Consider the following 27,794-nt stretch of genomic DNA (forward strand, 5'->3'; position numbering starts at 1 on the left):
CTATGGGTGAAAAAGAAGCAATTGTGAATCTGAGAGAAGATGGACAATCAATCAGAGCCATTGCACAAACATTGGCCATAGCCAGTACAACCATTTGGAATGTCCTGAAGAAGAAAGAAACCACTGGTGTACTAAGCAACAGGCGTCGAACAGGTAGACCAAGGAAAACATCAGCAGTTGATGACAGAAACATTGTGAGAGCTGTAAAGAAAGACCCTACAACAACTGTTGGTGACATCAGCAACAACCTCCAGAGGGCAGGAGTGAAGGTATCCCAATCTACTGTTCGCAGAAGACTTAATGAACAAAAGTACAGAGGCTACACCAGAAGATGCAAACCACTCTTTAGCAAGAAGAATAGGAAGGCCAGGCTGGAATTTGCCAAAGGTCCAGAGATGAGCCTCAAAAATTCTGGGAAAAGTTTTATGGACTGATGAGACAAAGATTAACTTTTTCCAAAGTGACGGAAGCGAAGGTTTGGAGAAAGAAAGGATCTGCTCATGATCCCAAACATACAAGCTCATCTGTGAAACACAGTGGAGGTAATGTCATGGCTTGGGCTTGCATGGCTTCTTCTGGGACGGGCTCTTTCATCTTCACTGATGATGTAACACATGATGGCAGCAGCAAGATGAACTCAGAAGTCTACAGAAACATTTTGTCTTCTAATTTAAAGAAAGAAGCAACCAAACTGATTGGGAGATCCTTCATCATGCAGCAAGATAACGACCCAAAACACACTGCCAAAACAACAAAGGAGTTCATCAGCGGCAAGAAGTGGAAGGTTTTAGACTGGCCAAGTCAGTCTCCAGACTTAAACCCAACAGAGCATGCATTTTACCTGCTGAAGAGGAGACTGAAGGGAGTAACCCCCCAAAACAAACAACAACTGAAAGAGGCTGCGGTGAAAGCCTGGAAAAGCATCACAAAAGAAGAATGCAAAAGTTTGGTGATGTCAGTGGGTCACAGGCTTGATGCAGTTATTGAAAGCAAAGGATTTGCAACTAAATATTAAGTCTCATTCACTTTAATCTATTTTAAGTTTATATGTTCCAATACTTTTGCTCACCTAAAAATTTTGTGTTCCATTACAAATAATGCTATCTTCTAAGTTGTGTATCAGATCCAGATGTAAATACCTGGAAATAAAAGCTGAAATGTTGATCTCTTGTCTCATATTCATCTTTTGATGTCAAACCCAAATGTTTTCAGTCTACAACAAAAGTAAACAAATTGGACTCACTGTTCCAATACTTTTGGAGGGCACTGTACATGTGAGGAAGGAATAAAACAGAACTACTGTACTGCCTGGACAGATTGTGTTTTTATTCAGAGTTCTTTGAGCTATCATGGAAGACTTTGGCAGTTGTCACTCACACACACATATATATGTGGTTTTACAAATCTGTTTTAAAAAGTCTTTGACATTGTTCCTTTGACACACCCATCTATTCCTAAGCAGTTCACTCATTGTCAAGGTGATACATTCGTCCGTACAGACAGGCAGTGAGCAGCCCACCAGTCATGTTAGAGTGTCTCATGGTCACTGTGCCATCTGCAGCTGTTTCCAGATGCTCAGGCTGCTCCAGAACCAGCTTGCTAGCTAAGACTGAAGGGTACACATATCTGGTCCCAAACTTCCCCTCCAACGTGAAGTCCATTTTAGATTCAGCCTCTTCCACTCCCTGTCCACAGGAACTGATGTCCAACCCTGCACAGCGGACCAGTGCACACACCTGCAACACAGATATGATACATATAACAAGAGTGTCAAAAAGTAGCTTAAAAATATTCAAACTTATTGTCAATCATACCTGCAGGGCCCAGTGACCAAACAGTGTGTGTGTTCCAGCAAATGCTCCAAATGCGTAGAGCTCTTCACTGCCGCCCTTTGGAAACCTCCGGTACTGCAGGTGACAACAAAATGTGCCATTACACACGTTCACTTCACCCTCTGTCTGGTTTAAGAGGACAAACGTAAATGGGTCACCCAGCATGGATGAGATGAAGGTGGCGGAGGAGGGAGGAACTGATGGAGCAGTTTCAGGAGGAGGAGGATCAACACAGCTCTCTTGGTGACAGTTTCCAGAGTCTGTAGGTGTAGATGATGTGGACCGACTACGAACTACCCCCTCCCCTGTGGTTCCACTCCGCCCCACCCACAGTGGGTCTAACACTGGCACCCTGGCCACCAGCAGCCTGCCCTCCTCTGGCTCTCCTTTCTGGGCGTGGTAGTAAGTGGCAGAGAAGGGGGTGTAGATGCCACTTCCTCTCATGTTCATTTGGTTGTTACGCAGGTTGGCCGCTAGCAGGGTGACATTGGCACCCGAGCTGAATGCCCGCTGGAATTGGACAGAGTCCAGTAGGGGGAGTGCATTCAACCAGGCTCTGGGGAAAACCAGTTGGCCGCACACCCTAAAACGAGAGGCCAATGTCAGGATAAGAAGACCAAACACAGGAATGTAGAGTTGAAAGCAGAATTTGAGCGGCTGTTTTTTACCTTCTCCACCAGGGCAATTGTGGGATCATGGAACAGGATGTCAAAGCAGATCATGAGGCCAAATTTTCCAGCAAAAGGTGTATCAAACGTTATGATCTCAGGTTGAGGCGGTGTGTGTCAAGGCTTCCTCAAAGAAGAGGTGGTACTTATGGTAGCGCGCCAGCAGGCCATCTGAGCTGTAAGAAAAAAGATTCTGTGAACAGTTCACACAGACTAGGAAATGATTTATTGGTGTTCTCGCCTGACTTCAGCTACACTATTTCTATTTTAAGGTCTACACTGCACCTGAAAACCACGTTGGTGTTGAACTGCCAGTGTCCATCAGGGGGACAGGAGGAGGAGGGGTCAGTCGTCAGGGGGCAGGGCTGCAGGTCAGCCACGTTGGCCACCACATAGAGGTTGTAATGGCCAGCCATACAGCTCAACCGCTGGAGAACCTGTAGAATTCACAGACTGGTGTTGTATGACTGAAGGCTCTGAGCAGCATAGTGGCGTCTTCATGTCAGTATATCACATGTCAGAGTGCCTGTTCAATAACAACTTTAAATCTAGAAGTGTGATTGTGCACCTCAGTGTTGTTGTATCTGCCTGGCTCTGTGCAGGGTTCCAGCTCTCCTGCTGGGGGTCAGGAATGGTTTCTAAGTAGCCAGAGATGGATGAGCAGCTGAATTCGAAACCCCGAATACCTTCTTCTGGGAACACCAGGATCTGGGCTCCCTGACAAAGGGAAGATGAGAGCAGAGTATAGACATCAGACAAGTTCCATTACTCTACCTGTCTCCAGCCAGAGGTGTCGAATGAGCATCCAACAGGTAGGAGTCCCTGAGGCAAACCCAGAACACGCTGGTAGGATCATATGACTCATCTGGCCTGAGAATGCATTAGGGTCCAACAGGAGGAGCTGTAAAGCATTGCTGGGGATTGGGATGTCCAGAGTACTTTGCTCAGCCTGCTGCCCTGCTCCAAGCCCTAGATAAGCAGATGACAATGCATGGATGGGCCCTTCCTTTTCTGAGGCCTGACCAAGCCTTCCACTGCAGACCAGAGTGTCTGCTGTTCTCTGTTACTGTGGACGATGAACTGAATGACTCAGATTCAGAGACGTACTGAGGACATACCTGCTGATGGACAGAGCCTCACAATAGTGACAGGCTAGCCAGCCACTCCAGGAGCCTTAATAGTTCACTTATAAGGAACTTAAGAAAGAAAGGACTGAGAACATATAGCCAGTGTGCAGATTTTTTTTTAGGAAAGCTCCCCCAAAAACTAACCCTTGTTGTAAACCAATTTTGTCTCCTTAAGATGCATAACTATGGGTGGAATATAACGAGAAAATACATAATTATTAACAAAAACTGTGACATGCTGGGAGTCTCTAATACTGTAATAAGTTCGACTGTCACTCTAACTGAAGTAAGCAATCAACATTTTTTTATTTGGCTGAAAAACTAAATATCTATAACTCTCTCTTCTAACCTGACCATACCTGCTGAGCAGCCCGGGCTGCCTGCTTCTCGTAGATATCCAGGTTTTTCTGCATATGCTGCAGGGCAGCCTGGCGGGACACGGTCACATGAGACTCCGGGTTCAGGATTACGTTGTGCTCATACACAGCAGCAACGTACGAGGAATCTATGATGGGTTTTGTTTGACCAACGGCCAAGATTAAAGAAAAACTGGCAACAACAACTAAAAACATTGCTCCCGTCTTCCCTGACTGACACTAATGTTATAAACCAGACAGACCAGTAAATGTTAAACAAGCTGAGTAAACAGCTGAATAAACACATTGGGTTGATTTGTTTAGTTTAAAGTCAATAAAGAAGCTCTACTTGTGAAGTTGTGTCATGTTTACTGTATACATCTAAGTACACATTCACAGCAGTGGTGTCATGTAACAAAGTAATGATACTTTGTAATCTGTATTTTACTTGAGTTTTTAGTCACCTGTCACTTTCACTCCACTACATTTCCTAAATAAAATGTAATGTTTACTTTTACTCCAATATATTTCTGTGTAGAGTGTCAAAGTGAACCATCACTGCTGATCACTGCTTCACTGATATTGAACCAGCTGTGGCACTGCAGTGTGTGCAGATGAACAGTGTTTGGCTTTAATCTTCACAGGATCTCAGCAGAGATTGAAGTCAAACAATGTTCACCTGCACACAGTGCAATGATGAACAGTGTTGATATCCCACTGATGCTTCCTTCCTGTATCTGCAGTCAGTCTGTTTTCACTGGTATACTATCTAATGAAGCCAAACTGTGTCTGTGTGTGTCTGTGTGTGTTTCCATTTTCTCCTCACTGACTTAGTCAATCCATGTATAGCAGATTGAGTCATTTTTGGGGACTGGTAAAAAAACATCAATTGGCCAGGGCGCTATAGCAGTGATTGAAATTGCAAACTTTGAATGGGCATATCCATTTTGTATGTTGTAGAGACATGAAACCATCTGAGTCAAATGCCTCTCTCAAAGGAACACTGGTTCTTCAGCCTGAGAAGAAATGGAAATCGGGATGGAGCAAGCTGTTGATGTGGCTGAGCAGTGGGCAATGACCCAGTGCGCTGTATGTTGGAGCCCTGAAACTTTGCACAAAGTGCTTGTCAAATTTGTCATGTGTGAGTTGTCTGAGGTAGTCCTGATGAAGAATGAAATGATTGTATAAGCAGCTGTGTAGTTTCCTCTCTGAATGATCTTCCCTGAACAATGCATCTCAGCCTCAGAAAGGGTGAAGTTCATACATCCTGAAGGCAGTCATGTGAAGGTAAAACAGAACTACTGGACTGCCTGGACAGATTGTGTTTTTATTCAGAGTTCTTTGAGCTATCATAGAAGACACTGTCAACCACACACACACTTATATGTGGTTTTATAAATCAGTATTAAAAATTTATTTGCCATTGTTCCTCTGACACAACCATCTATTTCTAAGCAGTTCACTCATTGTCAAGGTGATACATTCGTCCATACAGACAGGCAGTGAGCAGCCCATCAGTCATGTTCGAGTGTCTCATGGTCACTGTGCCATCTGCAGCTGTTTCCAGATGCTCAGGCTGCTCCAGAACCAGCTTACTAGCTAAGACTGAAGGGTACACATATCTGGTCCCAAACTTCCCCTCCAACATGAAGTCCATTTTAGATTCAGCCTCTTCCACTCCCTGTCCACAGGAACTGATGTCCAACCCTGCACAGCGGACCAGTGCACACACCTGCAACACAGATATGATACATGTGACAAGAGTCTCAAAAAGCAGCATTAAAATATTCAAACTTATTGTCATTCATACCTGCAGGGCCCGTAGCGTTTGTGTGTTCCAGCAAACACACCTAATGCATAAAGCTCTTCACTGCTGCCATGTGGAAACCTCCGGTACTGCAGGTGACAACAAAATGTGCCATCACACACGTTCAATTCACCCTCTGTCTCATTTAAGAGGACAAATGTAAATGGATCGTACATCATTGATGAGATGAAGGTGGCGGAGGAGGAGGAACTGATGGAGGCAGTTTCAGGAGGAGGAGAATCAAAACAGCTCTCTTGGTGACAGTATCCAGAGTCTGTAGGTGTAGATGATGTGGACTGACTACTAACTACCCCCTCCCTGTGGTTCCACTCCGCCCCACCCACAGTGGGTCTAACACTGGCACCCTGGCCACCAGCAGCCTGCCCTCCTCTGGCTCTCCTTTCTGGGCGTGGTAGTAAGTGGCAGAGAAGGGGGTGTAGATGCCACTTCCTGTTATATTCAAGTGGTTGTTGCGCAGGTTGGCTGCAAGCAGGGTGACATTGGCACCCAAGCTGAATGCCACTGGAACTGGACAGAGTCCAGTAGGGGGAGTGCATTCATCCAGGCTGTAGGAAAGATCAGCTGACGCACACCCTAAAAGGAGAGGCCAATGTCAGGACAAGAGAAGACTAAACACAGGAATGTAGAACTGGGTACAGAATTTTTTACCTTCTCCACCAGGGCAATTGTGGGATCATGGAACAGGATGTCAAAGCAGGTCATGAGGCCAAACCTTCCAGCAAAAGGTGTCTCAAACGTTATGATCTCAGGTTGAGGCGGTGTGTCAAAGGGTTCATCAATGAAGAGGTTGTATTTATGGTAGCGTGCCACCAGCAGGCCATCTGAGCTGTAAGAAAAAAGATTCTGTGAACAGTTCACACAGACTAGGAAATTATTTATTGGTGTTCTCGCCTGACTTCAGCTACACTATTTCTATTTCAAGGTCTACACTGCACCTGAAAACCACGTTGGTGTTGAACTGCCAGTGTCCATCAGGGGGACAGGAGGGGTCAGTCGTCAGGGGGCAGGGCTGCAGGTCAGCCATGTTGGCCACCACATAGAGGTTGTAACGACGGGCCATACAGCTCAACTGCTGGAGAACCTGTAGAATTCACAGACTGGTGTTGTATGAGTGAAGGCCTGAGCAGCATAGTGGTGTCTTCATGTCAGTATATCACATGTCAGAGTGCCTGTTCAGTAACTTTAAATCTAGAAGTGTGATTGTGCACCTCAGTGTTGTTGTATCTGCCCGGCTCTGTGCAGGGGTTCCAGCTCTCCTGCTGGGGGTCAGGAATGGTTTCTAAGTAGCCAGAGATGGACGAACGGCTGTAGTTGAAACCATGAATACCATCTTCTGGAAACACCAGGATCTGGGCTCCCTGATCGAGGGAAGATGAGGACAGAGTACAGAGATGAAACAAGCAATCATTCCTCTGTCGTCATAAACTGTGATACATTAAATCCACCCATCCCTACTTTGGTTGTGCCACTGATCAAACATAAACAGTTAGTGGTCCCTGGTTATGATCCAAGCTGTAGTAACTTTTAAATATTCTGCAATTTGGAGCAAGTGACAACAGCAGCAACACCTGAGACTTTACTTAAAGGACCACAACAGTGAAAGTTTAAGTCATAAACTAACAAACACCGTGACATGCAGGAAGTTTCTAATCTGGAACAAATTTAACTGTCAGTGTCACCACAGTGAGCAATAAGCAAGATTATTTTTTTGGCTGAAAAACTGAGCATCTATAACTCTCTCCTGACCTCACCATACCTGCTGAGCAGCCCGGGCTGCCTGCTCCTCGTAGATATCCAGGTTTTTCTGCATATGCTGCAGGGCAGCGGCGCGGGACAGGGTGACAAGAGGCTCCGGGTTCAGGATTAAGTTGTGCTCATACACAGCAGCAACATAAGAAGAGTCCACGATGGGTTCTGTTTGACCAACGGCCGACATTAAAGAAAAACTGACGACAACAACCAAAAACATCGCTCCAGTCTCCCCTGACAGACACAAATGTTGTAAACCAGACAGACCTGTTCAAACTACCCAATAAAACCTTCATGGTTCTACTTTGGCTGAGGTAAACAGAGTCGACTGAGCAGATTTTTGGTTTAAAGTTAATAAGAATCTCCTTGTGAGATAGTGTTGTGTTTACTGTATAATCTGGGTCCACATTCACAGAGGTAGTTTTGTGTTATTTTCAGATACTTTTCAGAAGTTACGCAGGTATAACCGTGGTTCTGTGAGTTCCTGGATGACTGCCAGCGGCTGTAAACAAAATGACATGTCTCATCGTGCTCCACCCAGGTCGAGATCTCAGATATGTGGCTGTAAGCTATGAATACCATGTGGTAGCATACATTCAGCCTCTGACAGTCTCCTTGCCCCAAGAGATTCTGACTGGCAGTCATTGAGAGTTCACAGAATCATAAAACCTTGATAAAGTGCAAGATGCTGTCAGGAAACTGCCACGCAGATCTCTGTTAGTGCCATTCCCTGACTGCCGCCCAGAATGCAGCCACACTTCTGGTACAATGACTAACTTCAAAGCGCTGGAACTTGAAACGTGGGAGTGCAAGAGCCATTTGAAACACCGCAATACCCTAGCCTTAGCCTTAGCCAGGGCTGCACACAGTGTCACCCACAGTGGGCAGGATCCCTCCCCTTGCTCAGTGGAGGTCCATGTGCAGCCCAAAATTTGTGATGCTGACTGTGCATGTTCCTCATCAATGCTTCTCACGTGTTGCACCATTGTATTGTAATCGCCATCCCTGGTCCTACTCTCATTCAGCAGTTGCACACTGTATTGTCTCTTTTTGCAGTTTGCTTATTGTTCAGCGAAAAACACCAATCACAGGAGCTCTTCTTGCCGTCCTGAGGTCACCATTTTCTTTCCGATGTTTTTTGGCAGTTGATGAACGACGATTTGGTGCATAACGCCACCAATTCAGTGAAGTGCAGATTGGGAAAATGTGCATGTGTTGAACACATTTGTGGACCTTCAGTTGTAGGAACTGTGCACGTCCACCTGACAGGTGCAAGTCTGCAGTTGTCGAGAACCCTCAATGTCGAGTATTTTAAATCCTTCCTTGGGCTAAACACACCTTCACAGCCCTGAAACTTTGTGAAGTCCCTGATAACATTACATCATGCCCGTGCTAATATGAATCCTGGGCAACTGCCTGAGGGGTAAGCAAGGTAGGTGGAGCCCGCATCAATTATTTAAGCTTCTCTATTTCAGCTCATAAGGCTTCCATCTCCTGGTGAGAGAGGGCTTACTCCTTTGCCTTTTTGCATTCTGGGCTACTGCGATCTACATGTGAGGAAGGAATGACACAGACCGACTGGACTGCCTGGACAGATTGAGTTCTTTGAGCTATCATGGAAGACATTGGCGCTTTCACTCACACACATATGACAAAAGACAAATGTATGACAACTCAACCCGTCTTATTTTGATAAATCAGTTTTTAAAATGTATTTGTCATTTTTCTCCTGCCACAACCATCTATTCCTAAGCAGTTCACTCATTGTCAAGGTGATACATTCGTCCGAACAGACAGGCAGTGAGCAGCCCACCAGTCATGTTCGAGTGTCTCATGGTCACTGTGCCATCTGCAGCTGTTTCCAGATGCTCAGGCTGCTCCAGGACCAGCTTGCTAGCTGAGACTGAAGGGTACACATATCTGGTCCCAAACTTGCCCTCCAACGTGAAGTCCATTTTAGATTCAGCCTCTTCCACTCCCTGTCCACAGGAACTGATGTCCAACCCTGCACAGCGGACCAGTGCACACACCTGCAACACAGATATGATACATGTGACAAGAGTCTAAAAAAGCAGCTTTAAAATATTCAAACTTACTGGCATTCATACCTGCAGGGCCCAGCGTCCCTTCACAGTGTGTATTCCAGCAAATGCGCCTAATGCGTAGAGCTCTTCACTGCCACCCTGTGGAAACCTCCGGTACTGCAGGTGACAACAAAATGTGCCATTACACACGTTCACTTCACCCTCTGTCTGGTTTAAGAGGACAAATGTAAATGGGTCACCCAGCATGGATGAGATGAAGGTGGCGGAGGAGGGAGGAACTGATGGAGCAGTTTCAGGAAGTAGAGAATCGAAACAACTGTCTTGGTGACAGTTTCCAGAGTCTGTAGGTGTAGATGATGTGGACTGACTACTAACTACCCCCTCCACTGTGGTTCCACTCCGCCCCACCCACAGTGGGTCTAACACTGGCACCCTGGCCACCAGCAGCCTGCCCTCCTCTGGCTCTCCTTTCTGGGCGTGGTAGTAAGTGGCAGAGAAGGGGGTGTAGATGCCACTTCCCCTCATGTCCCGTCGGTTGTTACGCAGGTTGGCCGCTAGCAGGGTGACATTGGCACCCAAGCTGAATGCCCGCTGGAATTGGACAGAGTCCAGTAGGGGGAGTGCATTCAACCAGGCTGTGGGGAAAACCAGTTGACGCACACCCTAAAAGGAGAGGCCAATGTCAGGACAAGAGAAGACCAAACACAGGAATGTAGAGTTGAAAACAGAATTTGAGCGGCTGCTTTTTACCTTCTCCACCAGGGCAATTGTGGGATCATGGAACAGGATGTCAAAACAGATCATGAGGCCAAATTTTCCAGCAAAAGGCGTCTCAAACGTTATGATCTCAGGTTGAGGCGGTGTGTCAAAGGGTTCATTAATGAAGATGTTGTATTTATGGTAGCGTGCCACCAGCAGGCCATCTGAGCTGTAAGACAAAAGGTTCTGTGAACAGTTCACACAGACTAGGAAATTATTTATTGGTGTTCTTGCCTGACTTCAGCTACACTATTTCTATTTCAAGGTCTACACTGCACCTGAAAACCACGTTGGTGTTGAACTGCCAGTGTCCATCAGGGGGACAGGAGGAGGAGGGGTCAGTCTTCAGGGGGCAGGGCTGCAGGTCAGCCATGTTGGCCACCACATAGAGGTTGTAACGACGGGCCATACAGCTCAACCGCTGGAGAACCTGTAGAATTCACAGACTGGTGTTGCGTGAGTGAAGGCTCTGAGCAGCATAGTGGTGTCTTCATGTCAGTATGTCACATGTCAGAGTGCCTGTTCAATAACAACTTTAAATCTAGAAGTGTGATTGTGCACCTCAGTGTTGTTGTATTTGCCCGGCTCTGTGCAGGGGTTCCAGCTCTCCTGCTGGGGGTCAGGAATGGTTTCTAAGTAGCCAGAGATGGACGAATGGCTGAAGTTGAAACCATATATACCGTCTTCTGGAAACACCAGGATCTGGGCTCCCTGATCGAGGGAAGATGAGGACAGAGTACAGAGATGAGACAAGCTCCATTACTCTACTGTAGTTATGAAGTGTGTGACATTAAATATGCTTCTTTATGTGAGAACAAAGAGAAAAACAAGCACTCCTGGTTACCAAGTTAACTTGGGAACACTGATTCGTTTGCAGTAATATATGCCCACCCTCATAAGCACCCTGCCATCACAAGCTTGGGATGGATTTCTTTACTGCTAATATCCTGACAGTGTTTTTTACTGACTTATGTCACTTATCAAACAGAAACTTATTCTTAAATTTAGTGGTCTGTGATTAAGATTCAAGCTCAGTTTACTGTTAAATATTGTGCAATTGATGGCAAGTGACAACAGCAGTGGTGTCTGAGACTTCTGCCAAAGGGGTCCAAGGATCAGTCCAATGAGGAGTTTGAGTTAAAAATTAACAGGAGTTGTGAAATGTAGGATTGTACTGTCATAAGTTTGTCTGTCTCACAGAAATGAGCAGTAAAAACTAAATAATAAATAACTCCAAACCTGACCATACCTGCTGAGCAGCCCGGCTGCTCCTCGTAGATATCCAGGTTTTTCTGCATATGCTGCAGGGCTTCAGGGCGGGACAGGGGGACACGAGGGTCCGGGTTCAAGATTACGTTGTGCTCATACACAGCAGCAACATAGGAGGAATTCATGACAGGCCCAGTATGAACAATGACTGACATTAAAAAAAAACTAACAACAAAGATCCAAAACATTGTTCCAGTCTTTCAGTGTGGACACAAAGGTTGTAAACCCGACAGACCTGTTAATGTTGGGGATTGTTTGTTCTGTTTGTTATAAGACGGGGCGAAACGAGGGAGGTACGGCAAATCAACTTTTAGGCACTGCTGGGGAGGGACTTATTTTTCTACTTTGGCTTCAGGGAGGGACATTAAACTAAATTCTGATATAATTCTGGCTGCATCCACTTTTGTATCTGTGTGGGTTATTTGCGTGGTGATAGGATTACAAAATTTCTGTGTGGATGGGTGGCTGTCATACACCCATCTTCTGCTGAGGTACACTCACAGTTTGAATGATGATGCAGTTTAGAAAAAGGATTTGCATTTTGCTTAGATCATTAGACACATATTTTATATTTCCGTCTCCACTGGTATAATACCTCATATCTGGAATTCTGCTTATTTTACCCTCACTCATGAACAAGACCCCGAGTTAGTTTAACTACTTCACTTAGGGTGGTAACTCACTCCCAACCCAGAGAGAGAGATCCACCAATTTTCAGCAGAAAAATATGGCCTAAGACTGAAGGTGCTGACTCTCACTTTGACTGCTTCATATTCAGCTGTAAGCCGCCCCAGTGCATGCTGGAGGTTACAGTTAATGAAGCCATCAGAACCACTGTTTCATGGCCAGAATAGAATCCGCTTTTCTCCTCCTGAATCTGAGGTTCGACAGCTATCTGGAGCCTCCTTTCCGGCACCCTGGAAAAAAACTCTCCCAGGGAGGCTGAGCAGTGTGATTCCCCGATAATTGGAGCACATCCTTTTGTCCCATTTTTAAAAAATGTAAACCACCATCCCTGTCTGCCACTCAACAGGCACTGTTCCTGACCTCAAGGGCACAATTGAACACGGGATGGACAAGCAGATTGGTGCGGCGTGAGCAGTGATGGCAATGCCCAGTGCGCTGTGATGATGGAGCCCTTGATTTATCAGTTCATCTTGTCTTTGTCATGAGTTTTGGGTAGTCACTGAAAGAATGAGATTGTGGATACAAGCAGCCGAAACGAGTTTCCTCTGAATGTTGATTGGTCTCAGCCTCAGAGACAGGGTGAGAAGCACAGACATCCTGAAGGAGTGTGGAGTAGAGCTGCTGCTACTTTATGCCAAAAAGGGCCAGTTGAGGTGGATCTGGCATCTGATTAGGATGCTTCCTGGTTGCCTCCAGTCAGAGGTGTTCAAGGAATATCCAACAGGTAGGAGGCCCCAGCCCAAACCCAGAACACACTGGTGGGATTATCGATCTCGTCTCACCCGGAACACCTTCGGGGTCCCCCAGGAGGAGCTGGAAAGTGTTGCTGGGAAGAGGGATGTCCGGAGTACTTTGCTCAGCCTGCTGTCTTCACAGACTTGAAACTTAGAAAAGAGTTCCCTTGATGGCCCTGATGACATTACATCATCCTCACACGAATCCCAGGCAAGTACCTAAAGGGTTAGTGAGGTAAGTGGAGCCCACATCAATGCTTTAAGCTCATAAGCTTCCATCTCCTGGTTAGAGAGAGCTTACTCTGTTGCTTTTTTGCATTCTGGGCTACTACAATCTACAGTGCCCTCCAAAAGTATTGGAACAGTGAGGTCAATTCCTTTATTTTTGTTGTAGACTGAAAATATTTGGGTTTGACATCAGAAGATGAATATGGGACAAGAGATCAACATTTCAGCTTTTATTTCCAGGTATTTACATCTGGACCTGATACACAACTTAGAAGATAGCACCTTTTGTTTGAACCCACCCATTTTTCATGAGAGCAAAAGTATTGGAACATGTCACTGACAGGTGTGTTTTGTTGCCCAGGTGTCTCCCAATTATATTGATTATTCAAACAATAAATAGCACTGAATGTCTGAGCTCAGTTTCAGATTGGGTACGATAGATTTGCCTGTGCAGACTGCATTTAGAGGTGGAACCAACATGAAAACCAGAGAGCTGTCTATGGGTGAAAAAGAAGCAATTGTGAATCTGAGAGAAGATGGACAATCAATCAGAGCCATTGCACAAACATTGGCCATAGCCAGTACAACCATTTGGAATGTCCTGAAGAAGAAAGAAACCACTGGTGTACTAAGCAACAGACGTCGAACAGGTAGACCAAGGAAAACATCAGCAGTTGATGACAGAAACATTGTGAGAGCTGTAAAGAAAGACCCTACAACAACTGTTGGTGACATCAGCAACAACCTCCAGAGGGCAGGAGTGAAGGTATCCCAATCTACTGTTCGCAGAAGACTTCATGAACAAAAGTACAGAGGCTACACCAGAAGATGCAAACCACTCATTAGCAAGAAGAATAGGAAGGCCAGGCTGGAATTTGCCAAAAGGTACAGAGATGAGCCTAAAATTCTGGGAAAAAGTTTTATGGACTGATGAGACAAAGATTAACTTTTTCCAAAGTGACGGAAAGGCGAAAGTTTGGAGAAAGAAAGGATCTGCTCATGATCCCAAACATACAAGCTCATCTGTGAAACACAGTGGAGGTAATGTCATGGCTTGGGCTTGCATGGCTTCTTCTGGGACGGGCTCTTTCATCTTCACTGATGATGTAACACATGATGGCAGCAGCAAGATGAACTCAGAAGTCTACAGAAACATTTTGTCTTCTAATTTAAAGAAAGAAGCAACCAAACTGATTGGGAGATCCTTCATCATGCAGCAAGATAACGACCCAAAACACACTGCCAAAACAACAAAGGAGTTCATCAGGGGCAAGAAGTGGAAGGTTTTAGACTGGCCAAGTCTCCAGACTTAAACCCAACAGAGCATGCATTTTACCTGCTGAAGAGGAGACTGAAGGAGTAACCCCCAAAACAAACAACAACTGAAAGAGGCGGTGAAAGCCTGGAAAAGCATCACAAAAGAAGAATGCAAAAGTTTGGTGATGTCAGTGGGTCACAGGCTTGATGCAGTTATTGAAAGCAAAGGATTTGCAACTAAATATTAAGTCTCATTCACTTTAATCTATTTTAAGTTTATATGTTCCAATACTTTTGCTCACCTAAAAATTTTGTGTTCCATTACAAATAATGCTATCTTCTAAGTTGTGTATCAGATCCAGATGTAAATACCTGGAAATAAAAGCTGAAATGTTGATCTCTTGTCTCATATTCATCTTTTGATGTCAAACCCAAATGTTTTCAGTCTACAACAAAAGTAAACGAATTGGACTCACTGTTCCAATACTTTTGGAGGGCACTGTACATGTGAGGAAGGAATAAAACAGAACTACTGGACTGCCTGGACAGATTGTGTTTTTATTCAGAGTTCTTTGAGCTATCATGGAAGACTTTGGCAGTTGTCACTCACACACACATATATATGTGGTTTTACAAATCTGTTTTAAAAACTCTTTGACATTGTTCCTTTGACACACCCATCTATTCCTAAGCAGTTCACTCATTGTCAAGGTGATACATTCGTCCGTACAGACAGGCAGTGAGCAGCCCACCAGTCATGTTAGAGTGTCTCATGGTCACTGTGCCATCTGCAGCTGTTTCCAGATGCTCAGGCTGCTCCAGAACCAGCTTGCTAGCTAAGACTGAAGGGTACACATATCTGGTCCCAAACTTGCCCTCCAACGTGAAGTCCATTTTAGATTCAGCCTCTTCCACTCCCTGTCCACAGGAACTGATGTCCAACCCTGCACAGCGGACCAGTGCACACACCTGCAACACAGATATGATACATATAACAAGAGTGTCAAAAAGCAGCTTAAAAATATTCAAACTTATTGTCAATCATACCTGCAGGGCCCATTGACCAAACAGTGTATGTGTTCCAGCAAATGCTCCAAATGCGTAGAGCTCTTCACTGCCACCCTGTGGAAACCTCCGGTACTGCAGGTGACAACAAAATGTGCCATTACACACGTTCACTTCACCCTCTGTCTGGTTTAAGAGGACAAACGTAAATGGGTCACCCAGCATGGATGAGATGAAGGTGGCGGAGGAGGGAGGAACTGATGGAGCTGTTTCAGGAGGAGGAGGATCAACACAGCTCTCTTGGTGACAGTTTCCAGAGTCTGTAGGTGTAGATGATGTGGACTGACTACGAACTACACCCTCCCCTGTGGTTGCACTCCGCCCCACCCACAGTGGGTCTAACACTGGCACCCTGGCCACCAGCAGCCTGCCCTCCTCTGGCTCTCCTTTCTGGGCGTGGTAGTAAGTGGCAGAGAAGGGGGTGTAGATGCCACTTCCTCTCATGTTCATTTGGTTGTTACGCAGGTTGGCCGCTAGCAGGGTGACATTGGCACCCGAGCTGAATGCCCGCTGGAATTGGACAGAGTCCAGTAGGGGGAGTGCATTCAACCAGGCTGTGGGGAAAACCAGTTGACGCACACCCTAAAACGAGAGGCCAATGTCAGGATAAGAGAAGACCAAACACAGGAATGTAGAGTTGAAAGCAGAATTTGAGCGGCTGTTTTTTACCTTCTCCACCAGGGCAATTGTGGGATCATGGAACAGGATGTCAAAGCAGATCATGAGGCCAAATTTTCCAGCAAAAGGTGTATCAAACGTTATGATCTCAGGTTGAGGCGGTGTGTCGAAGGCTTCCTCAAAGAAGAGGTGGTACTTATGGTAGCGCGCCACGAGCAGGCCATCTGAGCTGTAAGAAAAAAGATTCTGTGAACAGTTCACACAGACTAGGAAATGATTTATTGGTGTTCTCGCCTGACTTCAGCTACACTATTTCTATTTTAAGGTCTACACTGCACCTGAAAACCACGTTGGTGTTGAACTGCCAGTGTCCATCAGGGGGACAAGAGGAGGAGGGGTCAGTCGTCAGGGGGCAGGGCTGCAGGTCAGCCACGTTGGCCACCACATAGAGGTTGTAATGACGGGCCATACAGCTCAACCGCTGGAGAACCTGTAGAATTCACAGACTGGTGTTGTATGACTGAAGGCTCTGAGCAGCATAGTGGCGTCTTCATGTCAGTATATCACATGTCAGAGTGCCTGTTCAATAACAACTTTAAATCTAGAAGTGTGATTGTGCACCTCAGTGTTGTTGTATCTGCCTGGCTCTGTGCAGGGGTTCCAGCTCTCCTGCTGGGGGTCAGGAATGGTTTCTAAGTAGCCAGAGATGGATGAACGGCTGAATTCGAAACCCCGAATACCTTCTTCTGGGAACACCAGGATCTGGGCTCCCTGACAAAGGGAAGATGAGAGCAGAGTATAGACATCAGACAAGTTCCATTACTCTACCTGTCTCCAGCCAGAGGTGTCGAATGAGCATCCAACAGGTAGGAGTCCCTGAGGCAAACCCAGAACACGCTGGTAGGATCATATGACTCATCTGGCCTGAGAATGCATTAGGGTCCAACAGGAGGAGCTGTAAAGCATTGCTGGGGATTGGGATGTCCAGAGTACTTTGCTCAGCCTGCTGCCCTGCTCCAAGCCCTAGATAAGCAGATGACAATGCATGGATGGGCCCTTCCTTGTCTGAGGCCTGACCAAGCCTTCCACTGCAGACCAGAGTGTCTGCTGTTCTCTGTTACTGTGGACGATGAACTGAATGACTCAGATTCAGAGACGTACTGAGGACATACCTGCTGATGGACAGAGCCTCACAATAGTGACAGGCTAGCCAGCCACTCAGGAGCCTTAATAGTTCACTGATAAGGAACTTAAGAAAGAAAGGACTGAGAACATATAGCCAGTGTGCAGATTTTTTTTTAGGAAAGCTCCCCCAAAAACTAACCCTTGTTGTAAACCAATTTTGTCTCCTTAAGATGCATAACTATGGGGTGGAATATAACGTAGAAAATACAGAATTATTAACAAAAACTGTGACATGCTGGGAGTCTCTAATACTGTAATAAGTTCGACTGTCACTCTAACTGAAGTAAGCAATCAACATTTTTTTATTTGGCTGAAAAACTAAATATCTATAACTCTCTCTTCTAACCTGACCATACCTGCTGAGCAGCCCGGGCTGCCTGCTTCTCGTAGATATCCAGGTTTTTCTGCATATGCTGCAGGGCAGCCTGGCGGGACACGGTCACATGAGACTCCGGGTTCAGGATTACGTTGTGCTCATACACAGCAGCAACGTACGAGGAATCTATGATGGGTTTTGTTTGACCAACGGCCAAGATTAAAGAAAAACTGGCAACAACAACTAAAAACATTGCTCCCGTCTTCCCTGACTGACACTAATGTTATAAACCAGACAGACCAGTAAATGTTAAACAATAGACCAGCTGAGGTAAACAGGGTTGACTTAGCTGATTTGTTTAGTTTAAAGTCAATAAGAAGCTCTACTTGTGAAGTTGTGTCATGTTTACTGTATACATCTAAGTACACATTCACAGCAGTGGTGTCATGTAACAAAGTAATGATACTTTGTAATCTGTATTTTACTTGAGTTTTTATATTTCTGTCAACTGTCACCTTCACTCCACTACATTTCCTAAATAAAATGTAATGTTTACTTTTACTCCAATATATTTCTGTGTAGAGTGTCAAAGTGAACCACCACATCACTGCTGATCGCCACAGAAGATAATGAATATAAAGCGAATCTTCACTGATATTGAACCAGCTGTGTGGCATTGCAGTGTGTGCAGATGAACAGTGTTTGGCTTTGTCCCACTGATGCTGCCAGCACCCGGACCTCTGCCGCCAGTCCGGCAGGGATCTCCGGGGGAAGTCAAACAATGTTCACCTGCACACAGTGCAATGACACACAGCTGGTTGAATATCAGCAAAGTTTCCCTGCTTCCCTTCCCTGGTTCCTGTACAGCAGGGTCAGTCTGTTTTTTCACTGGTATCTTACTATATCTTACTATATAATGACGAAAACTCTGTCTGTGTGTGTGTCTGTGTGTCTGTTTCACGTTTTTCTCCTCACTGACTTGGTCAATCCATGTGAAATTTGGCGCATTGGTAGAGGGTCATGGGGGGATGCGAATGAAGCAATATTACATCAATTGGCCAAATGGGGCGCTATAGCAACCGATTGAAATTGCAAACTTTGAATGGGCATATCTCATGACCTGTATGTTGTAGAGACATGAAACTTTGCACAGAGATGCCTCTCTGCATGATGAACAAATTTGCCTCAAGAACCCATAACTGGTTCTTCAAAGCCTGAAAATGAAGGAAATCTGAAATGATGATCAGAGGTAATGGAGCACAGCTGTGTAGTTGTTGGACCCTGGTCTGGGAAGGCCCAATGCTATGTTATGACTGGCCAGTCTGTACATGGGGGCTGGACTTAGTGAAGGGTCAGTTGTAGTATGAACTGAAGTGCATGCATGTCATGTCTGAGATTGTCCAAGCCAAAGTATATGTATAGACTGTATGTTATAGCCCTTAAAGGGATGGATCTTCCCTGAGGCTAAATGCATCTTCACAGCCTTGAAACTTAGAAATGAATTTGAAGGCCTTCATGACATTACATCATCCCCATCCTCATGTGAATCCCAGGCAACTGCCTAAAGGGTTAGTGAGGTAAGTGAAGCTCATAAAGCTGACGCAGGCAGTCAGGAAGGAATAAAACAGAACTACTGGACTGCCTGGACAGATTGTGTTTTTATTCAGAGTTCTTTGAGCTATCATAGAAGACACTGTCAACCACACACACACTTATATGTGGTTTTATAAATCAGTATTAAAAATTTATTTGCCATTGTTCCTCTGACACAACCATCTATTTCTAAGCAGTTCACTCATTGTCAAGGTGATACATTCGTCCATACAGACAGGCAGTGAGCAGCCCACCAGTCATGTTCGAGTGTCTCATGGTCACTGTGCCATCTGCAGCTGTTTCCAGATGCTCAGGCTGCTCCAGAACCAGCTTACTAGCTAAGACTGAAGGGTACACATATCTGGTCCCAAACTTCCCCTCCAACATGAAGTCCATTTTAGATTCAGCCTCTTCCACTCCCTGTCCACAGGAACTGATGTCCAACCCTGCACAGCGGACCAGTGCACACACCTGCAACACAGATATGATACATGTGACAAGAGTCTCAAAAAGCAGCATTAAAATATTCAAAGTTATTGTCATTCATACCTGCAGGGCGTAGCGTTTGTGTGTTCCAGCAAACACACCTAATGCATAAAGCTCTTCACTGCTGCCATGTGGAAACCTCCGGTACTGCAGGTGACAACAAAATGTGCCATCACACACGTTCAATTCACCCTCTGTCTCATTTAAGAGAACAAATGTAAATGGATCGTACATCATTGATGAGATGAAGGTGGCGGAGGAGGGAGGAACTGATGAGGCAGTTTCAGGAGGAGGAGAATCAAAACAGCTCTCTTGGTGACAGTATCCAGAGTCTGTAGGTGTAGATGATGTGGACTGACTACTAACTACCCCCTCCCCTGTGGTCCCACTCCGCCCCACCCACAGTGGGTCTAACACTGGCACCCTGGCCACCAGCAGCCTGCCCTCCTCTGGCTCTCCTTTCTGGGCGTGGTAGTAAGTGGCAGAGAAGGGGGTGTAGATGCCACTTCCTGTTATATTCAAGTGGTTGTTGCGCAGGTTGGCTGCAAGCAGGGTGACATTGGCACCCAAGCTGAACGCCCACTGGAACTGGACAGAGTCCAGTAGGGGGAGTGCATTCATCCAGGCTGTAGGAAAGATCAGCTGACGCACACCCTAAAAGGAGAGGCCAATGTCAGGACAAGAGAAGACTAAACACAGGAATGTAGAACTGGGTACAGAATTTTTTACCTTCTCCACCAGGGCAATTGTGGGATCATGGAACAGGATGTCAAAGCAGGTCATGAGGCCAAACCTTCCAGCAAAAGGTGTCTCAAACGTTATGATCTCAGGTTGAGGCGGTGTGTCAAAGGATTCCTCAAAGTAGAGGTTGTATTTATGGTAGCGTGCCACCAGCAGGCCATCTGAGCTGTAAGAAAAAAGATTCTGTGAACAGTTCACACAGACTAGGAAATTATTTATTGGTGTTCTCGCCTGACTTCAGCTACACTATTTCTATTTCAAGGTCTACACTGCACCTGAAAACCACGTTGGTGTTGAACTGCCAGTGTCCATCAGGGGGACAGGAGGGGTCAGTCTTCAGGGGACAGGGCTGCAGGTCAGCCATGTTGGCCACCACATAGAGGTTGTAACGACGGGCCATACAGCTCAACCGCTGGAGAACCTGTAGAATTCACAGACTGGTGTTGTATGAGTGAAGCCTTTGAGCAGCATAGTGGTGTCTTCATGTCAGTATATCACATGTCAGAGTGCCTGTTCAGTAACTTTAAATCTAGAAGTGTGATTGTGCACCTCAGTGTTGTTGTATCTGCCCGGCTCTGTGCAGGGGTTCCAGCTCTCCTGCTGGGGGTCAGGAATGGTTTCTAAGTAGCCAGAGATGGACGAACGGCTGTAGTTGAAACCATGAATACCATCTTCTGGAAACACCAGGATCTGGGCTCCCTGATCGAGGGAAGATGAGGACAGAGTACAGAGATGAAACAAGCTTAATCATTCCTCTGTCGTCATAAACTGTGATACATTAAATCCACCCATCCCTACTTTGGTTGTGCCACTGATCAAACATAAACAGTTAGTGGTTCCTGGTTATGATCCAAGCTGTAGTAACTTTTAAATATTCTGCAATTTGGAGCAAGTGACAACAGCAGCAACACCTGAGACTTTACTTAAAGGACCACAACAGTGAAAGTTTAAGTCATAAACTAACAAACACCGTGACATGCAGGAAGTTTCTAATCTGGAACAAATTTAACTGTCAGTGTCACCACAGTGAGCAATAAGCAAGATTATTTTTTTGGCTGAAAAACTGAGCATCTATAACTCTCTCCTGACCTCACCATACCTGCTGAGCAGCCCGGGCTGCCTGCTCCTCGTAGATATCCAGGTTTTTCTGCATATGCTGCAGGGCAGCGGCGCGGGACAGGGTGACAAGAGGCTCCGGGTTCAGGATTAAGTTGTGCTCATACACAGCAGCAACATAAGAAGAGTCCACGATGGGTTCTGTTTGACCAACGGCCGACATTAAAGAAAAACTGACGACAACAACCAAAAACATCGCTCCAGTCTCCCCTGACAGACACAAATGTTGTAAACCAGACAGACCTGTTCAAACTACCCAATAAAACCTTCATGGTTCTACTTTCGGCTGAGGTAAACAGAGTCGACTGAGCAGATTTTTTTGGTTTAAAGTTAATAAGAATCTCCCCTTGTGAGATAGTGTTGTGTTTACTGTATAATCTGGGTCCACATTCACAGAGGTAGTTTTGTGTTATTTTCAGATACTTTTCAGAAGTTACGCAGGTATAACCGTGGTTCTGTGAGTTCCTGGATGACTGCCAGCGGCTGTAAACAAAATGACATGTCTCATCGTGCTCCACCCAGGTCGAGATCTCAGATATGTGACGTGTAAGCTATGAATACCATGTGGTAGCATACATTCAGCCTCTGACAGTCTCCTTGCCCCAAGAGATTCTGACTGGCAGTCATTCGGGAGTTCACAGAATCATAAAACCTTGATAAAGTGCAAGATGCTGTCCAGGAAACTGCCACGCAGATCTCTGTTAGTGCCATTCCCCTGACTGCCGCCCAGAATGCAGCCACACTTCTGGTACAATGACTAACTTCAAAACGCTGGAACTTGAAAACGTGGGAGTGCAAGAGCCATTTGAAACACCGCAATACCCTAGCCTTAGCCTTAGCCAGGGCTGCACACAGTGTCACCCACAGTGGGCAGGATCCCTCCCCTTGCTCAGTGGAGGTCCATGTGCAGCCCAAAATTTGTGATGCTGACTGTGCATGTTCCTCATCAATGCTTCTCACGTGTTGCACCATTGTATTGTAATCGCCATCCCTGGTCCTACTCTCATTCAGCAGTTGCACACTGTATTGTCTCTTTTTGCAGTTTGCTTATTGTTCAGCGAAAAACACCAATCACAGGAGCTCTTCTTGCCGTCCTGAGGTCACCATTTTCTTTCCGATGTTTTTTGGCAGTTGATGAACGACGATTTGGTGCATAACGGCCACCAATTCAGTGAAGTGCAGATTGGGAAATGTGCATGTGTTGAACACATTTGTGGACCTTCAGTTGTAGTATATAGGGAACTGTGCACGTCCACCTGACAGGTGCAAGTCTGCAGTTGTCCGAAAACCCTCAATGTCGAGTATTTTAAATCCTTCCTTGGGCTAAACACACCTTCACAGCCCTGAAACTTTGATGCGAATTTGAAGTCCCTGATAACATTACATCATGCCCGTGCTAATATGAATCCTGAGCAACTGCCTGAGGGGTAAGCAAGGTAGGTGGAGCCCGCATCAATTATTTAAGCTTCTCTATTTCAGCTCATAAGGCTTCCATCTCCTGGTGAGAGAGGGCTTACTCCTTTGCCTTTTTGCATTCTGGGCTACTGCGATCTACATGTGAGGAAGGAATGACACAGACCGACTGGACTGCCTGGACAGATTGAGTTCTTTGAGCTATCATGGAAGACATTGGCGCTTTCACTCACACACATATGACAAAAGACAAATGTATGACAACTCAACCCGTCTTATTTTGATAAATCAGTTTTTAAAATGTATTTGTCATTTTTCTCCTGCCACAACCATCTATTCCTAAGCAGTTCACTCATTGTCAAGGTGATACATTCGTCCATACAGACAGGCAGTGAGCAGCCCACCAGTCATGTTCGAGTGTCTCATGGTCACTGTGCCATCTGCAGCTGTTTCCAGATGCTCAGGCTGCTCCAGGACCAGCTTGCTAGCTAAGACTGATGGGTACACATATCTGGTCCCAAACTTCCCCTCCAACGTGAAGTCCATTTTAGATTCAGCCTCTTCCACCTCCTGTCCACAGGAACTGATGTCCAACCCTGCACAGCGGACCAGTGCACACACCTGCAACACAGATATGATACATGTGACAAGAGTCTAAAAAAGCAGCTTTAAAATATTCAAACTTACTGGCATTCATACCTGCAGGGCCCAGCGTCCATTCACAGTGTGTATTCCAGCAAATGCTCCTAATGCGTAGAGCTCTTCACTGCCACCCTGTGGAAACCTCCGGTACTGCAGGTGACAGCAAAATGTGCCATTACACACGTTCACTTCATCCTCTGTCTGGTTTAAGAGGACAAACGTGAATGGGTCGTACATCATGGATGAGATGAAGGTGGTGGATGAGGGAGGAACTGATGGAGCTGTTTCAGGAGGAGGAGAATCGAAACAGCTCTCTTGGTGACAGTATCCAGAGTCTGTAGGTGTAGATGATGTGAACTGACTACTAACTACCCCCTCCCCTGTGGTTCCACTCCGCCCCACCCACAGTGGGTCTAACACTGGCACCCTGGCCACCAGCAGCCTGCCCTCCTCTGGCTCTCCTTTCTGGGCGTGGTAGTAAGTGGCAGAGAAGGGGGTGTAGATGCCGCTTCCTGTCATGATCAGTCGGTCGCTACGGATGTTGGCTGCTAGTAAGGTGACATTAGCACCCAAGCTGAACGCCCGCTGGAACTGGATTGTGTCCAATAGGGGGAGCTGGTTCATCCAGGCTGTAGGGTAGATCAGCTGACGCACACCCTAAAAGGAGAGGCCAATGTCAGGACAAGAGAAGACTAAACACAGGAATGTAGAACTGGGTACAGAGTTTGAGCGGCTGTTTTTTACCTTCTCCACTAGGACAATTGTGGGATCATGGAACAGGATGTCAAAGCAGATCATGAGGCCAAACCTTCCAGCAAAAGGTGTATCAAACGTTATGATCTCAGGTTGAGGCGGTGTGTCAAAGGCCTTCTCAAAGTAGAGGTTGTATTTATGGTAGCGCGCCACCAACAGGCCATCTGAGCTGTAAGAAAAAAGAGTTTACTTGGAAATGATGTATAGGTGCACCTGCTGGATTTCAGTTACACTATTTCTATTTTAAGGTCTACACTGCACCTGAAAACCACGTTGGTGTTGAACTGCCAGTGTCCATCAGGGGGACAGGAGGAGGAGGGGTCAGTCTTCAGGGGGCAGGGCTGCAGGTCAGCCATGTTGGCCACCACATAGAGGTTGTAACGACGGGCCATACAGCTCAACCGCTGGAGAACCTGTAGAATTCACAGACTGGTGTTGCATGAGTGAAGGTTCTGAGCAGCATAGTGGTGTCTTCATGTCAGTATATCACATGTCAGAGTGCCTGTTCAATAACAACTTTAAGTCTAGAAGTGTGATTGTGCACCTCAGTGTTGTTGTATCTGCCTGGCTCTGTGCAGGGGTTCCAGCTCTCCTGCTGGGGGTCAGGAATGGTTTCTAAGTAGCCAGAGATGGACGAACGGCTGTAGTTGAAACCATGAATACCGTCTTCTGGAAACACCAGGATCTGGGCTCCCTGATTGAGGGAAGATGAGGACAGAGTACAGAGATGAGACAAGCTCCATTACTCTACTGTAGTTATGAAGTGTGTGACATTAAATGTGCTTCTTTATGTGAGAACAAAGAGAAAAACAAGCACTCCTGGTTACCAAGTTAACACTGATTCGTTTGCAGTAATATATGCCCACCCTCATAAGCACCCTGCCATCACATTTATAATATGCTTACTGGGCTTTTTTTAGCGACTTATGTCAAAAATCAAATAGTTCTTGAATCTTAAATTCAGTGGTCTCTGGTTATGATCTGAGTGTGGGCAAGTGTTAAATATTGTGCACAGCATAGCAAGTGACAACAGCAGAGACGTCCATAGGCTTATTTTATTTATTTATTTTATTTAACATTTATTTATCCAGGTTTGCCTCACTGAGATTAAGAATCTCTTTTTCAAGAGGGACCTGGCCAAGAAGGCAGCAGAAGTTACAGACACACATTAAATCATTACAGATGCACACAGTTACAACATTTTACAGGCAAGTGTACTGTATAAAATATATAAACAATATAAAAAAACAACAACAAATGATGTGTGCTAGGCTGTGAGGAGAGGCAGTTGCATATTTCAGCACCTGCTCTACCTTTAACTATTGTTTTAAAAGCACTTAAAGAGATGAGCTCCTGTAATTTCAAGTCCTTCTGGAGCTCATTCCACACCATAGGGGCTGCGAACTGAAACGCTTTTTTACCAAACTCAGTACGAGTCTTTTTTACATTCAGTAAAAACAACTTTTGTGAGCGTAGACAGTAACTTGTGTTTGTCTGCTGGACAATGTATGTCCATAAATAGCTTGGAACCTGTTTCAATATTGCCTTATAAATAAAAACAAACCAGTGACTCAGCCTGCGTAAAGTAAGGGATGGCCATCCCACTTTGTGATAAAGAATACAGTGGTGAGTTAGCGATTTGCAGTTTGTCACAAACCCCAGGGCACCATGATATATAGAGTCCAGCAGACGCAACGAAGCCACAGATGCATGCATGTACAGAATGTCTCCATAATCCACCATAGGAAGAAAAGTGGCAGAAACAAGTCGTTTTCTCAGCTCCAAAGAAAAACATGATTTATTGCGAAAATAAAAGCCTAATTTAAGTCTGAGCTTTTTTTTTTTTTTTTTTTTACCAGGGACTCAATATGAAAATCAAAATTAAGATTATAGAATGATACTCGTTCTATTGATTTGCCCTGCATTGTGGTAATCTGAGGTAAAGATTGGGGCTCTTTCTTTGACCTGGTAAATACCATCAGCTTGGTCTTGTCTGCATTCAAGACAAGTTTTAGCTGACACAGCTGCACTTGTAAACTAGTAAAAGCACTTTGAAGTTTTTCAAAAGCCTTTTCTAATGTTGATGCACAAGAGTAGATTATTGTGTCATCTGCATAAATGTGAAATTTAGCATTTTCTACACCTTTACCAATGTTATTTATATAAATAGCAAAGAGGAGAGGGCCAAGAACTGAGCCCTGTGGCACCCCCTTGTGGATACTCAGCTTATCAGATGTCATACCCTCAATTTGTAGTTACTGAACCAACCCACTGCCATGTCAGATAAACCTATATTGACTAATCTTTGTTTCATAATGTCACGGTCAACTGTGTCAAAGGCCTTCGACAGGTCAGTAAAGAGGGACACATAATGCTGTTTATCATCCAGAGCACTGATGACATCATTAAGAACTTTGATTGCTGCTGTTGTGGTGCCATGTTGTTATTTCAGAGGAGATGCAGAAGACATGCAGCATTCAGTCGTTTGAGGTAACTTGTATGTGCCAGAGCTGTTTTCCTTTCATTCTCGTGTGTGTGACAAATAGTTTTGCTGGTTGAACACTTTTCACGACATGACTCACATCGTCACTTTGTCTCGATGATTTGTTTCTTGTTGTATATTGTCCCTGTGAAGCACTTTGTGACCTATGTCTGCAAAAAGCGCTATATAAATAAATTTTACTTACATGTCTCCCTCAATATTTAGAATGAGCGAGAATGACTTAACAGAGGAGAGTTATTTATGAAATTAGCAATAACCACAATTGTTTATTTGTCGAATAAACATTTACAACTCTCACCTAACCTGACCATACCTGCTGAGCAGCCCGGGCTGCCTGCTCCTCGTAGACATCCAGGTTTTTCTGCATATGTTTCAGGGCTGCGGAGCGGGACAGGGGGACGTGGGGCTCCGGGTTCAGGATTAAGTTGTGCTCATACACAGCAGCAACATACGAGGAGTCCACAACGGGCTCTGATTGACCAATAGCCGAAGTAAAAAAGAGACTAACAAAAACGACAATGAACAAAAACATTGTTTCTTCCCTGAGAGACAGGAACCGATGTTTCCCATATGGACTAGTTACAAAGGTCAGAAGTCCTACTCCTGACTCAGCAACCCCTCCTGCGATGTATAGTTGTGTTTAATTCACTAATCTAAATCTAAATGATCGTAGTTTTTGCAGCAGGTCCATAGGTTACATTTCCAAATACTTGTGTACACGCCCTGAACGACTAACAGAAGACAGCTTATTCACAGAACTAGCGGCAGCCTCGCAGCCAGACATAAACAACCCTTTATTTTGAAAGGACAACACAGGAAACAAT

The 27,794-nt window shown here is 45.4% G+C and overlaps 5 protein-coding genes, 1 long non-coding RNA gene and 1 pseudogene across 7 annotated transcripts in view; 1 reads left to right on the plus strand and 6 right to left on the minus strand.

Moving 5' to 3' along the window:
- The window catches only part of LOC125905088 (biotinidase-like), a 12,412-nt gene extending 4,597 nt beyond the window's left edge, over nt 1-7,815 (minus strand). Inside the window, 1 exon segment of the mRNA XM_049602924.1 lies at nt 7,568-7,815. Coding sequence (XP_049458881.1) covers nt 7,568-7,780 — 213 coding nt within the window. The 5' untranslated portion in view covers nt 7,781-7,815.
- On the minus strand, nt 1,320-27,779 carry LOC125905086 (biotinidase-like). Of its 2 annotated transcripts, XM_049602920.1 has the most exons (7): nt 27,284-27,779; nt 25,012-25,161; nt 24,729-24,880; nt 24,459-24,636; nt 23,772-24,371; nt 15,191-15,508; nt 1,320-1,419 (listed from the first exon to the last, which is right to left on the minus strand). In XM_049602920.1, the coding sequence occupies exons 1-6, from the start codon at nt 27,500-27,502 to the stop codon at nt 15,236-15,238; spliced, it is 1,572 nt and encodes a 523-aa protein (XP_049458877.1). In that variant the 5' UTR covers nt 27,503-27,779; the 3' UTR covers nt 1,320-1,419; nt 15,191-15,235. The 2 variants fall into 2 exon arrangements, with proteins under 2 accessions (XP_049458877.1, XP_049458876.1); XM_049602919.1 differs by lacking the exons at nt 1,320-1,419; nt 15,191-15,508 and adding an exon at nt 23,329-23,693 and having other exon boundaries at nt 27,284-27,773.
- On the minus strand, nt 1,411-4,232 carry LOC125905094 (biotinidase-like; annotated as a pseudogene).
- LOC125905097 (uncharacterized) lies at nt 7,563-11,728 on the plus strand. The gene is made up of 2 exons (XR_007451618.1): nt 7,563-7,609; nt 11,651-11,728. It is a non-coding gene; the product is annotated as an uncharacterized LOC125905097 (long non-coding RNA).
- LOC125905095 (biotinidase-like) lies at nt 9,226-11,821 on the minus strand. The gene is made up of 6 exons (XM_049602928.1): nt 11,609-11,821; nt 10,926-11,075; nt 10,643-10,794; nt 10,356-10,533; nt 9,669-10,268; nt 9,226-9,590 (listed from the first exon to the last, which is right to left on the minus strand). Exons 1-6 carry the CDS (start codon nt 11,819-11,821, stop codon nt 9,318-9,320), a joined length of 1,566 nt encoding a protein of 521 aa, XP_049458885.1. The 3' UTR covers nt 9,226-9,317.
- LOC125904495 (biotinidase-like) lies at nt 15,581-16,522 on the minus strand (the record flags this gene model as incomplete). Its single annotated transcript, XM_049601931.1, has 2 exons — nt 15,581-16,186; nt 16,274-16,522. Coding segments are annotated over 2 exons (855 nt in total), but the record flags the coding sequence as incomplete, so codon positions are not given.
- On the minus strand, nt 19,363-21,940 carry LOC125905089 (biotinidase-like). Its single transcript, XM_049602925.1, has 6 exons — nt 21,643-21,940; nt 21,093-21,242; nt 20,819-20,964; nt 20,532-20,709; nt 19,866-20,456; nt 19,363-19,787 (listed from the first exon to the last, which is right to left on the minus strand). The coding sequence occupies exons 1-6, from the start codon at nt 21,853-21,855 to the stop codon at nt 19,515-19,517; spliced, it is 1,551 nt and encodes a 516-aa protein (XP_049458882.1). The 5' UTR covers nt 21,856-21,940; the 3' UTR covers nt 19,363-19,514.
- Nucleotides 27,780-27,794: the final 15 nt, after the last annotated feature.

This window comes from Epinephelus fuscoguttatus, linkage group LG17 (assembly GCF_011397635.1).
Source record: "Epinephelus fuscoguttatus linkage group LG17, E.fuscoguttatus.final_Chr_v1".
NCBI classification, from domain to species: Eukaryota; Metazoa; Chordata; class Actinopteri; order Perciformes; family Serranidae; genus Epinephelus; species Epinephelus fuscoguttatus.